Below are 21,377 nucleotides of genomic sequence, written 5' to 3'. Positions count from 1 at the left end.
ATCCCTTACAATTCTACAGTCTAGGGAAGAGTGTGGCCCTTAACTCAGATAAAAGGGGTTTGATGTTTTCCTCCATTCTCTCTATCCCTGTCTGCTGAGATTAGTTTCAAGGCTTATAATCTATTACTTCTGCCTCGTTTTCTTCCTGATCATTGCTTTTAATTTAGGTTTCAACTAATGACATTTTAATAAAATCATATTAATACATTTGGTGATTTTGCATTAACCTTTTAACACCATTTAATAAAAACTTCTTTGTACTTCACACTAATAAATTATATATCTGTATTTTACCTATAAAGTATTGAACTTCAGCACCAAAGGGTTAAGTATGCCATTAAAACAAATAGTAGTTATCTGTTTAATAAATGCTTCTAGCACTCAACTATCTTGATTCAGTTCAATTTGCTAACACATACTTCTTTTTTTTTTTTTTTTTTGAAATGGAGTCTCTCTCTGTCGCCCAGACTGGAGTGCAGTGGTGTGATCTTGGCTCACTGCAACCTCCGCCTCCTGGGTTCAAGCGATTCTCCTGCCTCAGCCTCCCCTAGTAGCTGGAACTACAGGCACAAGCCCAGCTGATTTTTTTTGTATTTTTAGTAGAGACAAGGTTTCACCATGTTGGCAGGGCTGGTCTCGAACTCTTGACCTCAGATGATCGCCCGCCTCAGCTTCCCAAAGTGCTGGGATTACAGGCCTGAGCCACTGCACCTGGCCACACATAATTCTTTCAAAACTCATGACATACATTTTTCTATTGGGCAAATGCAAAAATTGAGATATATCTTAGAAAATAGGATTGTATAGTACATCCATACAATGGAATATTAGTCAGCAATTAATTATTTATGGAAAATGTCTAATAGTGTAAGAAGGTACTTGTGATTTATAAGCTGTATATGTGGTACTCTCTCACCAATATTAAATATATTTACATGTACGAAGAAATAGAGAAAAACATACAGAAAAGAGGTACACCAAATAGTGAGCAGTTCTGTCTGGATAAGAGGATTATGAGTTATTTATATTTTTATTTATACTTTTCCATTGTTTATTCAGTTTTTGATACTGTGACTGGGTATCAAAAATAAACTCAATGCAGGTGGTAAATCATTTTGCTGCCTACCTTAGTAAAGATTTAAAATATATAATGGACATTCAAGGCAAATTAATGCTTTCTGTAGACAGCTAATGAAAAATTGTCCATCATAAATTTTTTAAAATTGCTGAGAATTTTGCCATTTACTGTTTTATGTTATCCTGCATGCCATTAGCCATTGGGCAGTGTTCTTGTAGAGCAGTGTTTCTTAAACTGGGAATGCTGGTGTTAACTCTCAGGCTTGCTGCAGCAGTTTGGAAAATAATTCACAATTTGGAAAATAATTCAGTTTTACAAAATTCATGGTAGCAGTTATGAAAATCCTGAAGTATTTTAGTTCTGTGTCTTGTGAGATTATTTTGTTTTTTAAATAAACCTTTTCTTATTGAAGTATAACATGTATACACACCAGTGCACAAATCAAGTGTTCCATTTATGAATTTTCACAAAGTGAACACATTCCTGTAACCACTTCATTTTTGTTGTATTGTGCCACTGTTAGTCTTTGACAAAATTTTTATATAAGCTTCACATTAAAAAATATATTGTTGGCTGGGCACGGTGGCTCACACCTGTAATACCAGCACTTTAGGAGGCCAAGGTGGGTGGATCACCTGAAGGAAGTCAGGAGTTCGAGACCAGCCTGGCCAACATGGCGACACCTCGTCTCTACTAAAAATATAAAAATTAGCTGGGCGTGGTGGTGGGCACCTGTAATCCCGGCTACTCGGGAGGCTGAGGCAGGAGAATTGCTTGAACCCAGGAGGGGGAGATTGCAGTGAGCTGAGATCAGCCTGGGCAACAGAGTGAGACTTGGTTAAAAAAAAAAAAAAAAAAATATATATATATATATATATATATATATATATATATATATTTCATGTTCTTTGGTCTTCAGAAGTTATAATCTAGATATTTTATGCTTTTTGGTCTCATAACTGCATTAGCTCATTGGATTTTTACATTTTTCAAGGAACTCTAAAATTTCGCTCAGAATAAATATTGTTATTTTTAGTTTGTGGTGGGAAAAGATTAAAAAATGAAAGAAAGTAACAACTACAAAATTCTCACAATCTAGCCTCTACAGATTTAATTTTTCTTTCATTCCCAACTGTGGCATATGTTTTTCCCCAGCGACTGGTTGTGTGGAACTTGATTCCTGTGCATCTGCATATGATACAGCTTAGTTTGCTAATCTAAAGAGGCAAATCAGCCATCTGTAAGTGTGTCAGGCATAGAAATCCTAGCCCAAACTGGGAGGAACTTTAGAGATATCAGCCGTAGATGAGGAAACTGAGGCCTGGAAGATTACACGCCTTGTGCAGGGTCAGAGAGTTGGCGCCAGAGCTGAATGTAGAACCCTGATCCTAAACTCTGTTACTAAACCAGGCTTGGCCCCTATTTTCACCTAAAAACTCACCCTTTCTACTGAAAATGCAATCTTCAGACTGTGAAATCAGCTTCTGAAGAAAGACAAATTACCTAACACATTTTTCAGCCAAATTTCTCAAAGAGGATAGCCTGACAGCATTGACCTCTTTCGGAATATATTCTTTGGGCTACTTAGGAGTGAATGAGAGACAGTATGGTGATGGTATAAATGCCGATCTGTAATTGTTTAGAGCAGTTCTGAGAGTACATTCAACTGGAATAACCCTGGCAATAGGGAAAGTGTGGTGTGATGTCGACTTGTGACCCTTCCCTGGGGAGCAAGCTGTCAGGACACCCAGCGGTGCTTTTGGAACAAAAGGTTTCTAGGCCATGCTCCCAGGCACTGGACAGGAGGACTGGCTACTTGCACCTGCAGGGTGACTGTCAGTGTTTTATGATTTGGGGTTTTGGGGTTTTTTTTAAGTTGCCTAAAGGTAGATATGTAAATAAAGCTGCCCTATGTCAGGCAACATTTATTGAGTAAGCGTTGATCACTGTGGAGGGCTCTGGGGATTTAGTGCTTAATAAAACATGTCTCTAAGACTTAGTCTTTGGAGCTGACAGTTCCAAAGAGATCACCATTGCCCTTCAGAAATCTTGGTTCTGTTGGTATGTTGAATTAGTGACATGAACAAGAGTCTCATCAGAGCAAACTGATTTTACCTACTTGTGAGTTTGTATCCTGATGGAAAAAGCCTCTTCTAAATAAATATTGCTATTCCTAGTTTGTGGTAGGAAGAGATTTAAAAAATGAAAGTAATAACTACAAAATTATTGAGATCCAGCCTCTGTAGATCTAATTTTTCTTTCATTCTCAACTGCAGCTCACATGGCAGCCATCCTTGACCTGACCTTCAGCACCACTCTCCACAGTCCTATCTACTAGATCTGTTCTATCCTTTCCTACTCTCTCCCCAGTACAAGCCTCTCTCAGAAGCCAGACTAATGGCTTGCCCACACATGTCTATGGCTGTTCCTGCCTTTGAGTTTTTTAATACATTTCTCCCCTCATTTAGAATGTCCCCTCTTCCTCTTCTACTTCTCCAAATCCTATCCAAACATCAGGGCCCAAGTCAATCTCTACCTGCTCTGCAAAGCCTTTCCCAGTCTTCTCTCCTCAGACTCACATAGTACTTCTTCCTCTACCATGCTGTGGATGACATGGCTATAGTTTGGCCTAATGGTGAAGAGAATGGACTCTGGAGCTAGACTGCCTGGATGACCTTGGGCTGCATCCTTTCCTAGCCTAGAGTTCTTCACCTGTAAAAATGGGAATAGGAATTGCATTTGGCCCATAGTTGTACAGATCATAGGATTAAACCCTATAGAACAGTGCCTGGCCCATAAGTTCTCATTAAATAGTAGCTGTTGTTATTATTCCTTCTAGCATATATTTAATCATGGCCTTCCTTGTGTTATTGTTTAATCATTTAAATTATGTATTTCTTGGTTCCTATTTCTTTGTTCCTAATTGTGAAGTTTTCCCATGAAGAAAGAGACTTGATTTTATAGTTTTCGTTTGTTTGTTTTTTGTTTTTTGAGACAGAGTCTCACTCTTATCACCCAGGCTGGAGTGCAGTGGCATGATCTCAGCTCACTGCAACCTCCACCTCCTGGGTTCAAGTGATTCTCCTGCCTCAGCCTCCTGAGTAGCTGGGATTACAGGCACGCGCCACCATGCCCAGCTAATTTTTGTACTTTTAGTAGAGATGGGGTTTCACCACGTTGGCCAGGCTGGTCTTGAACTCCTGACCTCAGGTGATCCGCCCGCCTCGGGCTCCCAAAGTGCTGGGATTACAGGCATGAGCCACTGTGCCTGGCCGATAGTTTTTGTTGACCATTTTCAGCACTACATATGCATAGTAGGTCTCCAATACCTGTCACTTAAAGTGAAACTATTACTGCAGTAAAGAAAATAGATGGAACAAGAGTAAGGAATTGAGGAGAAAAGATAGGCTCCATTTTACAGATGGAGTTCTCTTATGATTCTTAGAGCATGTAATTTGTTCCTTTTTTCATTGTTATTGAGTCTCGTGAGCTCTTCTGCCGCAATCACCAGAGTTGTGAACATCATTCAGCAAGGATGCTGCAATTTCTGGAGGTTGTCGCAGACCGTTTTCTTCTAGGCCCATGGTGGGACGCAGTCTCAGACAGTAGATTCTGATTTATCAAAATATCACAAAGCATTAAGTGGTAGGTCATGAGCTAGTTGTTTGAACATATTTCCCTTGCTGAGGGCATGAAAAGCCACCAGAAGGGAGCCTTTAGTCTTCAGCCACCCTCTCTGCTGTCCCCTTCTCCTTTCTCAGCAGCTCGGATGGATATTCACAAGCACCATACTCACCTGTCACTATTCATAAACAGGGGGAAGTTGAAAGTTACACCCCAGTAGGAAGAGGTAGGGACCCAGGTGGAATCATTCAACAAAATTAACCCAGTTGCAGACAGGAGTCCTCATGATGGCAGGAACTGCCAGCGGGGTCCTTCTTCTGCCATTCACCCAGCAGTCCAGGACCCCCACCAGGTCCCTCCCAGCTCTGTGGGTGCCCTCACCTAGATGAAAATGCTGCATTTCTCCTTCTCCTAGGCTGGAACAAGACATTAAAAAGTTAAAGGCTGACCTGCAAGCCAGCAGACAAGTGGAACAAGAGCTCCGCAGTCAGATCAGCTCCCTTTCGAGCACCGAGCGAGGGATCCGCTCAGAAATGGGCCAGCTTCGGCAGGAGAACGAGCTGCTACAGAACAAGTACGTGCGCCTTTTAGGCCTTTGGCCGTAAGCCCAGCAGCTTCACTGCTTCTCCTGTTGCCAGGGGTTGGAGCACAAGATTTATGGTGACAGAGACCTGCTGAGAGGTTTTTAAATAAAATGTTTAAAATACTTTATTTAGTACCAGATATTCAACATGTTTATAAAATCTATAAAAACTTATTTCATTGCCACAAAACAGTTTATTAATATTACTGTTTTTGTCTTCTCTCATTTAATAACTTCTTAGTTTAAAATAGTTATTGAGTTTTTGGATAGTAAAATTGACAAGCAGTAGTTCTGTCACAGTTTGAAAATTTTGCTCCTTTGAGTGAAAATTTCTAGAGGATTTGTCTATATTTACTTTTATTTCCAGAACTAAAAGATGACATTGAACTTTGATTTCATTTGAAAAGGCAGGCAGAAAGCCAGGTCTTCTGTGTGAATTCATTTAGGCTTTTGATTAGTTCATTCTGGAATTACTTCTTAACTCAGTGTGGGTCTGTCCTTTTTTCTTTTTTTAAATCTCCCAGCAATGTGTGCCCGTGGTAGTGATGATCATTACAGGCTGTTGGCTTTCTGGGCTTTCGCTATTGAAAGAGGAGTTCAACATTTTTAAGGAATGTAACTCAAAAGCTAGGGCATTACAGGCAAATAACCTCTCCATTGCCTCTGACCAGCATTTGTGGTGGTTCTAGCATTGATATGTAGAGAACATCCCAATGATAAACTCACCTCATGCTGATAGGTAAAGCTGGGGGTGGTAGTAAGCAGGAAATAGGCTGAAATTTCTATCTGAAATTAAGCATCCTGTGACTCTGAAAGAGGATTTGGGGACACTGTGAGCAAACATCCTGAGCTGGAAAGGAAAAGCTGTGGTAGGCTACAGCAAAATTGTATTCAGGAAAAATAAAAACCTTCCCCTTTCCACCCCTTACCTTAGTTTCACTGGGGCTGGTCCCATCAGTGGTTCTTTGGTGGGACTGAAGTTCTTTCAGGGTGCTCTGGAACATTAGAATTAGTTCTACAATTATCTTCCCCTCTGTTCGAAATTTGTTTTACCCTGTTTTCTGGATGACCTTTTATAGATCACTTACTTGAACAGAGCAGAGGCTAGGTCTTAATCTCTGTTTTGTAAGGCAGCTTGTTTATTGGTGTTTAGGAATTATTAAAGAATAACAGTGTGTTTTCCTCAGGCATTCTGGGCATTGACATTTTTGATTTGCTGTTCAAACCTCCTGTTTAATTGGCCTTAAGGTGATAAAGAGATGTTTCTCAACGGTTTATAGTGGGCATTTGTAATTTTAAGACTTTATATGACAATCATTTCCATATAGGTTACATAATGCTGTGCAAATGAAGCAAAAAGACAAGCAGAATATCAGCCAGTTGGAGAAAAAGCTAAAAGCTGAGCAGGAAGCCCGAAGTTTTGTAGAGAAACAGTTAATGGAAGAGAAAAAGAGGAAGAAGTTAGAAGAAGCCACTGCTGCCCGTGCTGTTGCGTTTGCTGCTGCATCTAGGTATGTCCATGTCACCTGAGTGTTTAATCCAAGGTTGGCTTTCCTTTACCAGCAAAGACATGGGAATTTGGTGCCTTGGGCAGGATTGGACGTACAGCAATCATGCACGGATGGATTGCTTTTAAGTACTGTTTTATTAACTGGTTTAAACTCCATGTGTGCAAGCTTGCACTATCTTATAACAGCTTTATCCCTCAGTGACCTCATCTATAAAGTGGGATGAGGGAATCACCATGTTTCCCATACCTGGGAGGCAAAGTACTGCTCATAAAAAGGTTTCCAGTCACTTTTTGTCAGACTGATGATTACTAAATGCATTGAGAGATTCTATCTGGAAGTTGGTTCCCTTTAGAGAGCTATCATTACTCTCCACTCTTAGGTATATGTGTTTCTGAAGTTTTTATCTTAAAATGGAAGAAAGATAAAATCTTGGTTGCCCAAGCACTGTGTACTGGCTGCTCAAATGGATATCAGCAAACTGTCAAATGAAATGGGAAAAAAAAGTGAAACATAAGTCTCTACTAGATGGAATTACATTTATGGCATAATGAAAATTGGGGACTACCTCCTATACCACTGGAAAGTACCCCTGTGTGCAAGTATTCCAAAAACTATTAGATAGTTAAGAGCTTTTTTTTTCTTTTTGCTTCTACTTCACTTATCACTTTTTCCTTTGTTTTCTTGACTAGTGAAGTCCCTCTGCATGTGGGAATCAGTTAGGTGTTTGCAGATATAGAGCGAGGGTAAATTATTATTTATTTCACTTTTAAATTCCATCCTAATTTGTATCTACGTGGTATAATTCAACTGTAATTTTTCCTTGAATTTTGCTTTGTCGTAATTAAAGTTAAGTAATTTAACTTTTGGCATGTTGATAGCCTTCTTTGTGGGTTCTGGCTTTTGCAGAATAATTGGTGAATCATTTCACCTTTTAGGAAATAACAGCAAGTGAGAACTCTCTCCTGTGTGATCCTGCCTCCCCCCAGCAGATGGCTGAGCTGGCTTGGCCCATCAGCATCTATACAGACTTACAAGGCCCTTGACTAGCCTGCCTACAATGTGGGATTGTTTGTTTGTTTGAAGATGTATTTGCATTCTGAAGCACTTAAACTTGCAGGAGATGTTCTTGAACAGTCATCTAGTGATGACTGCTCTCCTCTCTCCTCAATTCATACAGCACCTGCCCTTTCTGAAAAATTCCACTCAGGAGGACATAGCAGTTCCTTAACGATATTGCTTATTGTCTCCCATGCCTGAGAATCAGTAAGTTGATTTCAGTGTCTACCCCAAATCCCTTTTGCTTCCAGTTAAGCTTATTTATCTTATCCCTGGACAGTCCTTGTTTGCCATAACTTATTCTTTTTTTCCTTCTTTTTGAGACGGAGTCTCACTCTGTCACCCAGGCTGGAGTGCAGTGGCGCGATCTCAGCTCACTGCAGCCTTTGCCACCCAGGTTCAAGCGATTCTCCTTCCTCAGCCTCCCAAGTAGCTGGGATTACAGGCTCCTGCCACCGCGCCCAGCAAATTTTTGTATTTTTAGTACAGACGAGGTTTCACCATCTTGGCAGGCTGGTCTCGAACTCCTGACCTCAGGTGATCTGCCCACCTTGACCTCCCAAAGTGCTGGGATTACAGGCGTGAGCCACCACACCAGGCCTGCCATAATTTATTCAGTAAATCTCAGGGCATAAATCTCTGACTGGACCTTCCGTTTTGGTAGGCAGAGAACACCTACTTTCTTCATTGGGCTGTTTCTGGAACCTAGACAGTACCAGCTTTGGACTGGCCATTGCCATCATCTCTTTTAGCTCAACCTTATGATAGCCCTGAGAAGCAGCTCAACAGTGTGCCCTTATTTTTCTGTTTACTCCAGTCTTGTGGCAACTTTATGACAAGAAAGACAAAAGTCCCAATGCATAGCCCCTCAAAAGTGGGGGGAAAATTTTTTTTCTAGTTCACCGCCCCCTGCTGGACATAGTACATGTTCAGTTCTATCTGGCTTTGTGTGTATTGATTGTCTCAAGTCTCATGGCCTGGTGGGAAGTTTGCTGGATTGGGAAGCCAGAAAATCTCAGTTCTTATCCCTATTCTAAGACCTAAAAGCTAGGTAACCTTGAACTAGTATTTTATCTATGTAGCCTCAGTTTTCTTATCTGGAAAATGGGATAAATATACCCTAGGTTGTTATAAGGATTGAAGAAGGTAGTATGGGTAAAGTACCTTAGTGTCTGGCTCATCTAGACACTCAGTAATAATTATTGTATATATGTATGTATTTTGAGACAGGATATCATTCTGTCACCCAGGCTGGAGTGCAATGGTGCAATCATAGCTTACTATAACCTGAAACTCCTGGGCTCAAGTTGTCCTCTTGCCTCAGCCTCCTGAGTAGCTGGGACTACAGGCATGTGCTACTATGCCCAGCTATTTTTTAAATTTTTTGTAGAGACAGGGTCTCTCTGTGTTGCCCAGGCTGATCTCAGACTCTGGGCTCAAGCAGTCCTCCCACCTTGGCCTTGGGAGTGCTGGGATTACGGGCATGAGCCACCATGCCCAGCCCAGTTATTTTAGAGTATTATTGAAATTATCAAAGGACACAGAGAACTGAGCAGACTGAGCCAAAAGCTAAAACCTGACAGACCCTGGAGTATAAAAGAAATTAAAAGAAATATAAATCCCACAATACAAGTAAACCTATAGTCTTTTTTTTTTCTTTTTTTTGAGACAGAGTCTCACTTTGTCACCCAGGCTAAAGTGCTGTGACACCATCTCAGCTCAGTGCAGCCTCTGCCTCCCAGGTACAAGCAATTCTCCTGCCTCAGCCTCCCGAGTAGCTGGGATTACAGATGTGTGCCACTACACCCAGCTAATTTTTATAGAGAGGGGGTTTCACTGTGTTGGCCAGGCTGGTCTTGAACTCCTGACCTCAAGTGATCCACCTGCCTTGGCCTCCCAAATTGCTGTGATCACAGGCGTGAGCCACTGCACTCAGCCAACCTATAGTCTTTTTTAAAATTTTATTTATTTATTTATTTATTTATTTTTGAGATGGAGTCTCACTCTGACGCCCAAGCTGGAGTGCAGTGGCACGATCTGGACTCGCTGCAACCTCCACCTCCTGGGTTCAAGCAATTCTTCTGCCTCAGCCTCCCCAGTAGCTGGGACTACAGGCATGTACCACCATGCCCAGCCAATTTCTTTTGTATTTTTAGTAGAGACGGGGTTTCACCATGCTGGTCAGGTTGGTCTCGAACCCCTGACCTCAAATAATCTACCTGCCTCGGCCTCCCAAAGTGCTGGGATTACAGGCCTGAGTCACAGGGCCCAGCCCCAACCTATAGTCTTTTAAATCACTTTATTTCCTTCTCTTCTTTTTCAAAAGGGGAGAATGCACCGAAACCTTACGGAATCGGATCAGAGAACTAGAAGCAGAGGGCAAGAAGCTCACGATGGACATGAAGGTGAAAGAAGACCAAATCAGAGAACTAGAACTAAAAGTCCAGGTAAGGGGGGAACAAAAGACTTCCCTTGTATTTGAATTCCACTTTTATGCTAAACTTGTGCTCTGTGTTGCAGTGTAGAGATGATGCCTTTTAATATAGATCAAATCTCATTGCATCTGAAAAATCTCTATGTGACAAAAAGATTTGAAGTTCTAATCTTGTCCAGCTCATTTCAAGTCATATTAATGTAGCCAGATTCTAATACAAACCAGAAACGTTGACAATCCCTTGGTATGTTTTATACCAGGATTTAACTTGCTGTAGATTTATTTAACTTTTTCAGGTTATAGGCCAGATTAGTGTCCTTTGAAACTTACACACCTCCTTTTAGCCCCAACCCTCTTTCTATTGCCAGGGGATTGACCCTCCTGCATGGCTCTGAGCCTTGCAGATTGTTGTTCATAGCAGTGAATGATAGGAAAGGTGCTAGTGCTATGGACATAGCCTGTTTTATGGGCTGTGTATACTTTAGCCAAATATTTGTCATTTAAACTAATGTCATATATTGTAAAGTTACAGTAATTTGAGCCAGGTGGGACAAGTGAAAAATTACTGTCAAGTCAGTGGACTAGAATGATGGCCTGGAGTACAGTACCGAAAAAAATACGAAAAAAAGTAAAGGTGGCATCAGAGATAGATGGGAAAGGTAACGATTAGTCAGTAAAAGGCTTTGGAATAGCTAAATAACTGGAGAAAAAAAATTAGAAACTCATCTCATGCCACATATAAAGAAATTCCAGATGAAGAGTTGAAGGCAGAAAAAACAAAGAATAAATGAGTTTTTAAAAACTAGGTGGAAATATACTTGACCTTGAAACAAGGGAAAGATTTTCTAAACATACAAGCAATGGGAAAAAATCACAAAGCAAAAATCATAATAATAAATGAAAAAATTGATTGGGGAAGGTACGAATATTGCAGCAAACATTATAAATAAGGAATTAATATTCTCAACATATCCGTAGCTCATAAAAGTTGCTAAGGAAAGCTCATATATATAGCAAAATAGGCTGAGGATGTGAACAAATAATTCAGAGGAAATACAGGTGACTGATAAGATCATAAAAATATAAACTCACCAATCATCAAAGACATGCAGATTAAAAGTAGATATCATTTTTCTCCTGTGAAATTAGCAGATGATTTTTAAATGAGAATATCAATCATGGTGAGGATGCAACAAAATAGGCCTCATACATTGCTGGTAGAAATGTAACTTTCTGGAAAAGGTCTTGCACTTTTTAAGTATTTACCTTTTTTAGGAATCCAGCCTAAGGTAAACAATTTTAAAATCTCACCAATGAGTGATGTACAGAGATGTTCATCGTAGTGGTATAAAAATGCAAAAAAATTGAAAACAGTCTTAACAATGGGAGAGTCATTTAAATTTTGGTATGTAAACATTCAGGAATATTGTACAGCCAATAAAAATTTTATTTTCAAACAATCGTTGAAATCATTTAGTTTTTAAAAGACTATGTACAAAACTGTACATTTAATATTTCACTTCTGCTAAAAGATACACATATGCATAAAAGATTAAAAGAAATATTAAATTTTTTAGTGTTGGTATTATAATTTTCATTTTCTTTGAATTTTTCTATATTCCTAAATTCTCTGTAATAAGTTTGGATTTTTCTGTTAAAAAGAAAAATTCAAATATCTGTATATATTAATTGTTTACATTAAAGTGGGCTTATTCTGCAGTATGCCCTGTCAAAATAATTAACATTTTTACAATTATTAATGCAGGTTGAGTTTTGGCAAGTTCGATTACAGCATTATGATAATTTGCACGTGGCCAGCAAGGAAAAATGTTTTCCGTGGTTCTGAATTAGGCTTATAAGAAAAGTGTTTTATTTGGAAGCAGATTCCATTGTTTTCTAGACACATGCCCAGCACAGTCAAATGATTATCTTCTAAATGTTTTTGTATGTGCGTATTGCCATATAAACACATTTAGCACTTGCCTAAACCCATGAAACACCAGATTTTGTGTTCTAGTGGCCAGACCAAGAATAGTGGGATTTAATTTGTGATTTCAGGCTAATTTATAGACATCGATGCCAAAACTACCTTGTAGCATTGCTGTTTTGATGATATTGATAGGAGCTTCGGAAATATAAGGAAAATGAGAAGGACACTGAGGTGTTAATGTCAGCCCTCTCAGCCATGCAAGACAAAACACAGCACCTGGAGAACAGCTTAAGCGCAGAGACGAGAATTAAGCTGGACCTGTTCTCCGCACTGGGCGATGCAAAGCGGCAGCTCGAGATTGCCCAAGGTAGGAGAACGTGGGCCCCTGGTGAGGTGGTGTGACTGATAATGCACAGGGATGCACAGGCCAGACCTCTCCTGAGAGCTCTCAACCAAGGGGCATTTCAGTTTTCTCTTCAAGAGTCTTGGTAAGTGCCCAACATTGAAATATAGGAACCATCACATTAATTCATTTGCAGACATATTTTGAGATGAGAACATGTCAAGAGCAGGGCATACAGAGAATAGTATGATTTCTACATTCAAGGAGCTCACAGTGTTGTTGAAGAAGTAGAGAACTGCAGAGGCATCAAAAGGTGCTTAGGTATAAGTATATACGGGGCCTGAGGGAACATAGAAAGAGTCAGGGACGAAACTAGTCTAGGGAATTGGAGAGGGCCTCTCCCCAGGGGAGCTGATGTCTGAGGTGGGCCTGAATGATGAGGAGTTGGCCCAGTGAAGCAGCAGTGTGATGGAGGGTGAGGGGTAGAGGGGTCCACACAGAAGAAACAGCTTAGGCAAGGGCTGGGAGCTAGTGGGGCTTGATGTGTTCCAAGCTGCAGCCAGCCTGCTTGGCTGAAGCAGAGGATACAAATGAGGGAGCTGCAGGTGAGAGTCTGGAGAGTAGGCCATGGTCATCTACTTGGCTGATATTTACTGAGACCTACTTTGTGCCAAGCACCATAAGATTACTTGAAAATACAGCCCTGGCGATGACAGGTGATGAACAAGCCAGCAGGGAGTATGTCAGGTGGCAGTAGGTGCAATGATGGAAATAAAGCCATGGCGAGACAGAACGTGTGTGGCAGGGGTCTCCCTTTTTAACAGGGCAATCATGGAAAATCCTTGAGTAGGTAGTATTTGAGCAGAGACCCAAAGGAAGAGAGCAGGAGTGAGCCGTGTAAAGAGCTGGAGGAAAGCACTTCCGGGGAGGGGGCAGCAAGTGAAAAGCCCGGCAGGGGGAGCGTGGGTACTCTGCAGGCAGAGGGTGGGGGTTGTAGCCTGTGTGATAACGGGGAGAGTTGTCAGAGCAGACAGGAGTAACAGCAGTCAGACTGTATGGGACTTGAGGCCCATGGAAAGAACTTAGGGTTTTACCGTGAGTGCCATAGGGGAGCACTGGAAGGCTTCTGAACAGAGGCATGGCATGACCTGAGAAAAATAAATTTGGATTTTTGTCCAAGAAATTGATTAGCTATCCAACCAGAGTACTAAATTGAGTATAGTACTGAAAAAATAGAGTACTCTATAGAGTACTAAATAGAGTACTGCATAAAATAGAGTACTGAAAAGAATTTTCAAATGGTTGACTTAGTGGAAAGAGAAGAATATTTCAAGCAAGGCATGGTGGTTTGTGTCAGTGCCTGCCCATAGTCCCAGCTGCTCAGGAGGCTAGGGCAGGAGGATCACTTGAGCCCAGAAATTTGAGACTAGCCTGGGGAACATAGCGAGACCTTGTCTCTAAAATAAAGAATATTTCAACAGGGACTGACAGAGTAGTCACAGTCTGTGCAAAGCATTGTCCTAGAAGCTCTGGGGGAGACAAACATGAATACAACATGGTGTGTGAACTTTTGTCTTAGGGACCCCTTTACACTCTTAAAATTATTACCCCAAAGAGGTTTATTTCAAGTGGATTATATCTATCAATATTTACCTACTAGAAATTAAAACTTAAAACATTTATTTATTTATTTTCAAGACAGGGTCTTGCTCTGTCACCCAGGCTGGAGTGCAGTGGCACAGTCTCAACTCACTGCAGCCTCGACCTTCTGGGTTCAAGTGATCCTCCCACCTCAGCCTCTCCCTAGTAGCTATGACTATAGGCATGTGCCACCATGCCCAGCTAATTTTTTTTTTTCTGTTTTTTTTCTAGAGACGAGGTCTCACTTTGTTGCCCAGGCTGACCTCGAACTCCTGGGCTCAAGAGATCCTCCCATCTCAGCCTCCCAAAGTGTTGGGATTGCAGGCATGAGCCACTGTGCTCAGCCAAATTAATTTATTATTCATTTTTAAATAACATACAAACATATTACATGTTAATATAAATAACTTTTTAATTTGAAACTCTATTTTCCAAAACAAAAAAAAATTCCTGAAAAAAGTGGCATTATTTTACATTTAGCAGATCTCTTTAATGTCTGACTTAACAGAAGATAGTTTGATTCTTTTTTTTTTTTTTTTTGAGATGGAGTCTTGCTCTGTCACCCAGGCTGGAGTGCAGTGGCACGATCTCGGTGCACTGCAAGCTCCAGCTCCCGGGTTCACGCCATTCTCCTGCCTCAGCCTCCCGAGTAGCTGGGACTACGGCGCCCGCCACCACACCCGGCTAATTTTTTGTATTTTTAGTAGAGATGGGGTTTCACCATGTTAGCCAGGATGGTCTCGATCTCCTGACCTCGTGATCCGCCCGCCTCGGCCTCCCAAAGTACTGGGATTACAGGCGTGAGCCACCGTGCCCGGCCAGATAGTTTCTTATCTCTGTTTCTACATTCATTCTGTTGTGATTTCATACTCCACCTAATTTCTAGAGGACTCCACTTACACTTTTGACAGAATGAGCATGAAGAAGGGAAGTAATGTCTCAGTACTATTATGAAGGTAGTTTTGAGCCTGTGGACCCTGACTGTACTTTGAGAATTGCTGACCTAGGGTGAGCCCAGCAAAAAAGTAGAGGCATGAGGTAGAGGCAGGGGGCTAGAAAGGCCAGAGGAAGATCAGGGAAGGCCTCGTGAAGGAGGGGGCATTGAGTGGGCTTTGATGATGAATTTCAAGAGCAGAGAATGCCAGGGAAAAACATGTTGCCTGAGGAAGTAGTATAAGCAAAGGAAAGAAGGTGCCGGGATGTTCAGGTGAGCAGTCCGGCAGCCTTAAGCTGGGGGCAGGGAAGGAAAGAGTGGGAGGGTAGGGGACCATGAATGAAGCCATACTAGAGAGGGTATTCCCTAGATCTTCCTGAAGGAAGAAAGAGGGGACGTGTTCAGACTGTTAAGCAGGAAATCTCCCTCCTATAGCATGTGAAAGACCGATGGAAGGGGTGAGACTGAGTGGAAACAGACTGTGAGGAAGCTACCACTGTCCTCTATCTAAGAGATGATAAGTATGGGGAGGGCGGACGGGCCAGACAGGTGAGTGGAGAGTGGAGGTGCCTGAGAGTTCTGGAAGGACAAAGTTGTTGGAACCAAGGAAGGGAGAGCAGAACAGATACAAGGAGTGAAGGAAGAATAAGTTTGGTTTTGGATGTTTTGATTTGAAGGTACTCCCCAGAAACCCAAGTAGGAAATATTCCTCAGTCAGTGGGAACTTTGGGCCTAAACCAAAGACGGAGGCCCAAACCCCTGGGAGTAAGGGGTTGGATTTAGAAGTTGTGAAAAGTTAGTGAAGCGCAGGAGTGCCTTGGGATGGCACAGGTGATTGAGCAAGAGAAGGAGTTTGAGAATCACACTGCTTTAATCTGTGGACTTGAGGAAAGGCATTTAAGAAGGTTCCCAGGAATCCTGCTTTGAAGCCGAGCTTCTGACCTTACACTGACTTTATTTGCCTACCTGGCTTAGTTCCCTGAGGAGTGGCCACCCCTCAGTGCTTCAACCCTGTTTACTTGGTTTTGCAAACTTGGAAAAGATTCCCCCTGGCGTGAAGCAGCACCTGGCCTCAGAGTAGCCAGAGGAGCTTGGCTTCCCAGCTCAGACTGTGTGCTCTGCTGTCAGCCCAGAAATCCTCATAAAGTGACAAAGAAGCCAAAAGAACTTTTTCCAAAGCACTGGGTATGTTTTCCTGTTACTGATTAAAGAAATCAAACTTAAATCGGCAGGGAAAAAGATACAGTGGCCCATATATCAGATGCTTTTAGGTATTTTATTCATCTGAGGCTTATTTTGTTCAAAGAGAAGGTGGATATTTGATGCTTCCTTGAAGCTTAGGGGACATGAAGGAAGTGAGGGGGGCAGTTCCTTTCTACTGCTCTCACTGCTGCCTTCCCCACTCCCTCCCTACAGGGTTGTGCTCAGGATATTCTAATAAGAACCCAACTTTGTAATTTAAATCAAACCTCTTGTTGCTTTTCTCCTTCCTACTATCATTTGATACATCCTGGTTCCAAAATGACTTTCAGGCCAGGCGCGGTGGCTCACACCTGTAATCCCAGCACTTTGGGAGGCCAAGGCGGGCGGATCACAAGGTCAAGAGATCGAGACCATCCTGGCCAACATGGTGAAACCCCGTCTCTACTAAAAATACAAAAATTTGCTAGGTGTGATGGCACATGCCTGTAACCCCAGCTACTCGGGAGGCTGAGGCAGGAGAATTGCTTGAACCCTGAAAGTGGAGGTTGCAGTGAGTAGCGATCACGCCACTGCACTCCAGCCTGGCGACAGAGCAAGACTCCATCTCAAAAAAAATGAACAAAACAAAACCAAAATGGCTTTCATCTCTACTACATCCTTTTAAAAAATATACCGCCAAGCTTTCTTATATTCCAAATAGATTATTGTCTTCTATAGGACCCATGAGCAATCTTAAAATAAATGCAACTCAAATGCAACCTTTTTCTTTTTTAAGCATTTTTGTGGGCTTTTTTTTTTCTTTTTCTTTTTTTTTTTGAGACAGGGTCTCTGTCACCCAGGCTGGAGTAGAGTGGCACAATCTTGCCTCACTACAACCTCCGCCTTCTGGGCTCACGTGACCCTCCTGCGTCAGCCTTCTGAGTAGCTAGGATTACAGGTGTGAACCACCAAGTCTGGCTAATTTTTGTATTTTTTGTAGAGACAGGGTTTTGTCATGTTGCCCAGGCTGGTCTCGAACTCCTGGGCTCAAGCAGTCCACCCACCGTGGTCTCCCAAAGTGTTGGGATTACAGGCATTAGCCACCACACCTGGCCAGCATTTAAGTTTCTGAAAGACTACTCCTAAGTGTTCTAAGTGCTTTTACATATACCAACCATGTCTTTCTTCTGGTCTCCCTAGAAGACCAGGAAGCTACATAGAATGATGAAAGTCATGTGAGGCTTTGGAACAAAGTGGTCCTGGGTTTAAATCCTGCCCTACCTTTTGATAACTAAATGACTTTGAGCAAGATACACAACTTGTAGAACTCCAGCTTTTACTGGACTGGGCAATAGGGAGCTAACAATGGAAAAAAAAAAAGGGTAGACACAGTGTCTGCCCTCATGGAACTCATGGTCCAGCAGAGAGATGATGGACACAGATAATCACCAAATGAATAGTTGCCAGAGATTGAAGAATGCTGTAGGTAGGAGTGTACATTTGAAACAGACTGCAGGGAATTGAATCCTGGCTCTGTCACTAGCTGTATACCTTGAGCAAGTCACTCAACTTCTCTATGCCTCAGTTTCCTCATCTATAAAATGGATGATAATAATTCCCCCATCATGGGGTTGTCGTAAGAAAGAAATGAGTTAGTATACATAAGCATTTAGCATGCCTGGCATATATGAAGCCCTATGTGTTAGTTTTTGTCATTATAAGTGACAGAAAGGGAAGTTGAGGGTGTGTTAAGAATCTAGGAGTTAGACCGGGCGCGGTAGCTCACACCTGTAATCCCAGCACTTTGGGAGGCCGAGGTGGGCAGATCACCTGAGGTTGGGAGTTCGAGACCAGCCTGACCAACATGGAGAAACCCCGTCTCTACTAAAAATACAAAATTAGCCAGGCGTGGTGGCGCATGCTTGTAATCCCAGCTACTCGGGAGGCTGAGGCGGGAGAATCGCTTGAACCCGGGAGGCAGAGGTTGCAGTGAGCCGAGATCTCGCCACTGCACTTCAGCCTGGGCAACAAGAGCAAAACTCCATCTCAAAAAAAAAAAAAAAGAATTTAGGAGTTGTAGGAAGCTAATTTAGACAGGAGGCCCAGGGAAAGTTTTGCTGAGGAAGTAGAAACAGAATCCTCAAGATTTAGCTAGCTTCACAAAGAAAGCAGGAGACACACAGGATAGGAAGTGGCCCGAGGTAGGCAGGAGCTGACTGGATCAAGAAACTGAAGCGTAGTGAGGGCAAGTGTGCTGGAAGGCTAAATAGGGTGATGTTGCTAAAGCAAGGGCAAGTGATGTGGGTCACACTAGCGTTCCTCCCAGTACAGCAGCCACAGAGCTTCCTCTGTTTTGTCAGAGAACCTGGTGGCAGAAGCGTATTACTGTGACTGAGTCTGAGGCCTTGGTTATGCTGTATTCCTTGGTCTGACACTGAGAGATAGTCTGTCCTCTCAAAAAAATTCCAGCTCAAGAGGTGGAGCCAGAGTTCAAAATCGCCAGCCCTCTTACGCTGTCATAGCTGACTGCCATGTTCAAAATGTGGTTCCTGGAAACTGACTTCTTTACATCAACCACACCTATATGAACAGAATCCCTTCTTAGCTCTAAGCCAAGAATCAGTAAACTGTGGCCCATGGGCCAAATCTGGCCTGCCACCTATGCCTGTACTGCCTGCCGATGAAGAATGGTTTTTACATTTTTCCATGGCTGGGAAGAAAAGATGACAAAGATAGTAAGTACACTGTATATGGCCCACGACACCTAAAATATTTACTGTGTCCCATTACAGGACAAGTTTGCCTGCTCTTATAAATCACTGAACCTGGAGCTGTTCACACTGAACCGAATCTACTTAGGGATTGGCCCCTGGGGACATTGTGTTGGGTGAGGCCTCCCTTTTCACTAATGGTGGGTCTTTGATCTTACAGGACAAATCCTTCAGAAAGATCAGGAAATCAAGGACCTAAAACAGAAGATAGCCGAAGTCATGGCCGTCATGCCCAGCATAACATACAGTGCCGCCACCAGCCCCCTGAGCCCTGTTTCCCCCCACTACTCTTCCAAATTTGTGGAGACCAGCCCCTCTGGACTTGACCCCAATGCCTCTGTTTACCAGCCCCTGAAGAAATGAAGGCCAGCTGTGTGTTGTGCCCAAAAATTTGGTTACCGGAAGGCATTGCAAAGGAGCGTCTCTGGCAGTCAAGATAAAAAAACAGTTTCTATTGTATTTTGTGGCACTGTATCTGTTGTCATTTTTAAAAAGGGGGGAAAAGATAACATCCAAGTCTGATTAGAACTGCCCATCAGTTTTTCTTGTAAATTTTTAGAAGACCTCACAGAACTTTACAGTTTATTTTTCTCGGCCAACACATTAAAACCATTCTTGGATTTCAAGTAGCCAACTTTGCCTTTTATGTATTCTTACATAGTTTCCTCTTGAAGAAAAAAAAAGCAGAGTTTTTGTTTTTCAACCCTTTATGTTTGTTTTGTTTTATTCTTAAATAAGCAAGCAAAACCTGCACATTGGATTCACGTGAGATGATAATGAAAACTTTTAGTTTAAGAGTGAAGGGTTAAATAACCTAACAGAGCTTTGATGTTATAGCTGCATTAAAGAAGGTGATTGTCAGTATTACAGAAAACAAAAATGGATTGCCCCTCCAAGGACCAAACAGATTCAAGGAGCATCATTTAAGCTAAGAAGAGACCTAAGTGATGAAACTAGCTGTAAGAATGTAACAGGGGTTGTGTTTGAAATATTTATCTTCCCATCGGTGTGTTTAGTCCTAGAAAATTGCTAGCAGCAGTCTTCTTCACAGTGCCTTGGGAAAAGACATTTCAAGAGGAAACTTGATAATTTTAAACTCTTTTCCCCCTTTACCGTCATCTATCCTCTATCTGTATCAAGCTCACTGCGGATCCTGCTGTAAAACTGGTGGGTAGCTGGGCTGTCCGTTACCACCACAGCTACATCTTCTGTTTCTTTGAATAGAAAGCACCACAGTGTTTTGCACTTGCCTCCAGTAAAGTGCCCTGGGAAGGGAGCCGGGCAGTGTTTGTGGACGAGAGACTGTAACGATGGCTAATAAAAGCTGCGGGTCTAGGTTTTTTTTTTTTTTTTTTTTCATTTCATTTAACTGTGCTTTCTCCACTTTTCATCATTTTGTGTTTGATGATTTAAAAGAAGCTTGACTATTCCTCAGCTCTTGTGCCAAGGAGGGTTTTTTTTTTTTTAAGACTCTTAAACTCAAAACTCTGCACAAAGATTTCAGTTTCAAATGTGTATTATACATGGGTAGAAAAGTGTTTGCACAGGCAACTTTTGGAAGTGTTTAAGAATCAGGGTGGGGGTGGCGGGAGGGACCGGGTGGGGGCAATGCGAAATTGTATTTGGAAACTAGGAAAAATTAAGAAACCAAATAAATTGGTTTTGCATCCTTGCCATGGATTCTGGAAGGACATAGTTCTTCTAAAATTTCCTGTTAATTGGCATGTACGTCTCATTTAAAGCAAATTAAGTAGGACAAGCAAGTCAGTAAAATAGAAGTATTAAAAAGAATCATCCTTTAAATCACAGATCTTATTTTGAGATTAAAAAAAATACTTCTAGCTTTAGCCAGGTGTGCATGTTGCTGCCATTTTGCATTTTTGAATCATCTTGTGTAATTGTCACCATGAAAGTGTTACTCAGAATTGTCATAGATTTTCTCTTCTTTGTGCAAAAACATGGAAAATTGTCACTGACTTTGTGTTGAGGTTTCCCCCATTTTGCTGCCTTTTGGGACACTTCGTTAAATACTGGTCTTGGCTGCATTCTTTTTTTTTTTTTTTCCTGTGGGGTTCAAAAGAATAAACATTTTCTTACAGATAAAACTAGTTTTCTGCCTTTTTAACTTTCAGGAGAGCACAGCAAGGTAGATCGTTCTGAGTGGGGCTTAGCCGGTTGCTATCTTGTTCTCATCTCGGCCTGCGTCAGGTGGGGGTCCCCCCACACAGCCGATCCCTGGGTAGGGGGCAGACCCAGGATTCGGGGAGACCCATCAGGATCTCAAGTTGGT

At 41.9% G+C, this 21,377-nt stretch overlaps 1 protein-coding gene across 4 annotated transcripts in view; it reads left to right on the top strand.

The window, feature by feature from the left end:
• MACO1 (macoilin 1) overlaps window positions 1-19,716 on the top strand; it is a 68,438-nt gene extending 48,722 nt beyond the window's left edge. For 2 of the 4 annotated variants that reach the window (XR_010157595.1, XR_010157587.1), the window contains 5 exons: window positions 5,118-5,276; window positions 6,614-6,796; window positions 10,179-10,299; window positions 12,345-12,583; window positions 19,248-19,716. Coding sequence is in view for 2 of the 4 variants with exons in the window: in XM_063812139.1 (XP_063668209.1) it covers window positions 5,118-5,276; window positions 6,614-6,796; window positions 10,179-10,299; window positions 12,409-12,583; window positions 19,248-19,450 (841 nt within the window). In the remaining 2 variants the exon portion in view is untranslated. 4 annotated transcript variants of the gene reach the window in all.
• Window positions 19,717-21,377: the final 1,661 nt, after the last annotated feature.

Source organism: Pan troglodytes, chromosome 1, assembly GCF_028858775.2.
Source record: "Pan troglodytes isolate AG18354 chromosome 1, NHGRI_mPanTro3-v2.0_pri, whole genome shotgun sequence".
Classification (NCBI taxonomy): Eukaryota; Metazoa; Chordata; class Mammalia; order Primates; family Hominidae; genus Pan; species Pan troglodytes.
Note: the sequence above shows the minus strand (reverse complement) of the source record. Positions and strands in the feature narration are given on the sequence as shown.